This window comes from Propithecus coquereli, unplaced genomic scaffold (genome assembly GCF_000956105.1).
Source record: "Propithecus coquereli isolate 6110/MARCELLA unplaced genomic scaffold, Pcoq_1.0 Scaffold248, whole genome shotgun sequence".
In the NCBI taxonomy this organism is placed as follows: Eukaryota; Metazoa; Chordata; class Mammalia; order Primates; family Indriidae; genus Propithecus; species Propithecus coquereli.
The window spans coordinates 1,366,226-1,368,672 of NW_012148041.1; the positions used below are offsets into that span (position 1 = coordinate 1,366,226).

The 2,447-nt window shown below is 56.1% G+C and overlaps 1 protein-coding gene across 1 annotated transcript in view; it reads left to right on the forward strand.

Annotated features, from left to right (window-relative positions):
• FANCE (Fanconi anemia, complementation group E) overlaps window positions 1–2,447 on the forward strand; it is a 15,447-nt gene that overhangs the window by 4,392 nt on the left and 8,608 nt on the right. The window contains exons 2-6 of the mRNA XM_012646570.1: window positions 170–214; window positions 527–595; window positions 909–1,052; window positions 1,482–1,605; window positions 1,804–1,882. Coding sequence (XP_012502024.1) covers window positions 170–214; window positions 527–595; window positions 909–1,052; window positions 1,482–1,605; window positions 1,804–1,882 — 461 coding nt within the window. The remainder of the gene's footprint in view (window positions 1–169; window positions 215–526; window positions 596–908; window positions 1,053–1,481; window positions 1,606–1,803; window positions 1,883–2,447) is intronic.

Consider the following 2,447-nt stretch of genomic DNA (forward strand, 5'->3'; position numbering starts at 1 on the left):
AAAAAAAAAAAAAAAAAAGATAGACACTTCATGTTCTTGGCTGTCTTCAGTCATCTTTGTCCACCAGCTCCCGCTGACCTGGCGCCTTCTCGGGAGAGGGAGCCGAGACTGGGCTTGAGTCCGTGCTGCAGGGGTGGAGACTTGGTGGTGACTGTGCTCTCCTCCACAGGACCAGCTTCCCAGGCTGCAGCAGCTGCTGAAGACCGTTGGGGAGGTGACTGGCCCCACCCTGCTCACCCAGCCCTGCTTCCACCTTCTGCCCAGACCTTGACCTCACCCAGGGAGGCCCCAGGGCAGTGAGGCACAGGGGTTGGGGGAGGCAGGGCTGGAGTAAAGGTCTGAGAACAGTCTCTGAAGGGGCTTTTCTCCACCCAAGGATAGACATGTCATCTAACCCCAGGCTAGTTCCTCTCCTGTAGTAGCACCTTTCATGATCTCAGCCACTCCCTTTGCCAGCTGAAGGGATGGCCTCAGTGACTTGTCACCAAGAGCTCTGCCAGCCCTGACATGGGATCTCTCTCCCCAGGGGCTGGAGGGGTTGGAGGATGCCCCCCCAGTTGAGCTACAGCTTCTGCACGAATGCAGTCCCAGCCAGGTGAGTCCAGATAGACTGCCTGGCCCTGAGGTTATATCTTCTCTCCCCTGCCTTTCCTCACTCATGTTTCCCTGCCTCACTGGGAAATTTGGGAGGGAAGTGTGTTGTTTTCTGTCTCTCAGAGCTATGGGTCACCCTGAGTGGTTTCTTTTAGACCTTAGTTCCTCCCCCTAGGGCAGCTCTCCCAGCCTTACCTGGCCCTAGAGTGTCTGTCCTACTCCTTCTGCTGCTCAGTTGGCTTGAGATAGTCTAGCAGAGGCAGACTGAGTGTCCCCATGTCCTTCCTCCCCTCCCTGCCTGGCCCTGTCAGCAGATGGACCTGCTGTGTGCCCAGCTGCAGCTCCCCCAGCTCTCGGACACAGGACTCCTGCAGCTCTGCACCTGGCTACTGGGCCTGTCACCAGATCTTAGCTTCAGCAATGCCACTGTGCTGACCAGGAGCCTCTTCCTTGGACGGGTAGGTGCACTGGCAGGCACTCAGCGTGCCAGTGACCATGGGGAAGAGTGTCTGAGCCTTCAGAAGGATGGTGCTTGGGAGAGGGCATTCCCAGCTGTGCAGGCGTTGGTCTGTCGGGCAGCCTGGGGCAAGGAAAGGATCCTGCTTAACTGGCAGGGAGTGGACCCCCAGGCTGTTTCCCTACATGGCCTCTGAGTCCTCCCTCTTGGGCCATAGAACACTTCAAGAAGCTGATCAAGGGGCTTTCAGGGATTTGGGAGCTGGGGAAGGGAGCTATGTATCTTTTCCAATGGGTGGGTCCCTGCGAGTTCTAAATAAAATAACCTGGTTTTTTCCTTTGTAATGTGTATCACCATCTGAAATAGATATCTGATAAAACGCTTGTTGAAAGGAAGAAAAAAATGAGTTTTTCCTTCCCACTGGCTGTAGATCCTCTCCCTGACTTCCTCAGCCTCTCGCCTGCTTACGACTGCCCTGACCTCCTTCTGTGCCAAGTACACCCACCCTGTCTGCAGAGCCCTCCTTGGCCCTGTGCTCCAGGCCCCAGGCATAGGTAATTCTGGAACCAGCCCCAGGCCTGGTAGCTCTGCGCTCTCTGTTCCCAGCACCCTTCATCCCAGGGTGGCCCTGGCTGGAGTTGGGATGCTTGTTGCTTCCCTCATGGTCCCAGGCTGGGCATTCTGTTCCCCCCTCGTCCCATCTTCTCCTGCCATTTCTCCCCAGACTTCTCCCTCTGCTTTCCCCTACCTAGGTCCAGCTCAAACAGAATTACTGTGTTGCCTTATGAAGGATGAGTCCCTGGAGCCAGACGCCCTGGTTCTAATGCTGGGGTGAGTGTGCAGGCCTCCATGCTGTCCCCACTCCCACCTTCTCCCCCAGGCGAGGCCTGCTCCTGGCACTCTGGGGTTGGAGCCAACCGGGCACCAAGGCCCTGTGCCTTTCCACCTGTGGGCCCTTGCAAGTTGCCATCCTGCGTACCTTCCCGAGCCCAGGGTTGCAGTCTTTGACAATTATGCCTCTGCAGGGTGTGTGGCTGGCTCCGTACCAGTGTCTTGGGAATATAGAGAAGAGGCTGGTGGTCCCTGCTCTTGGGTAGTTCACCGCATAGTTGGAACATGGCACAGTGGTAGAGAGCATTGGCTCTGGAGTCAGACAGACATGGTTTCTTTTTTTTTTTTTTCCCTGAGACAGAGTCTCTCTCTGTTGCCCGGGCTAGAATGTCGTGGCATCAGTCTAGCTCACAGCAACCTCAAACTCCTGAGCTCAAGCGATCCTCCTGCCTCAGCCTCCCGAGTAGCTGGGACTACAGGTGCATGCCACCACGCCCGGCTAATTTTTCTATTTTTAGTAGAGACAGGGTCTTGAACTCCTAACTTCAAGCGATCCTCCCACCTC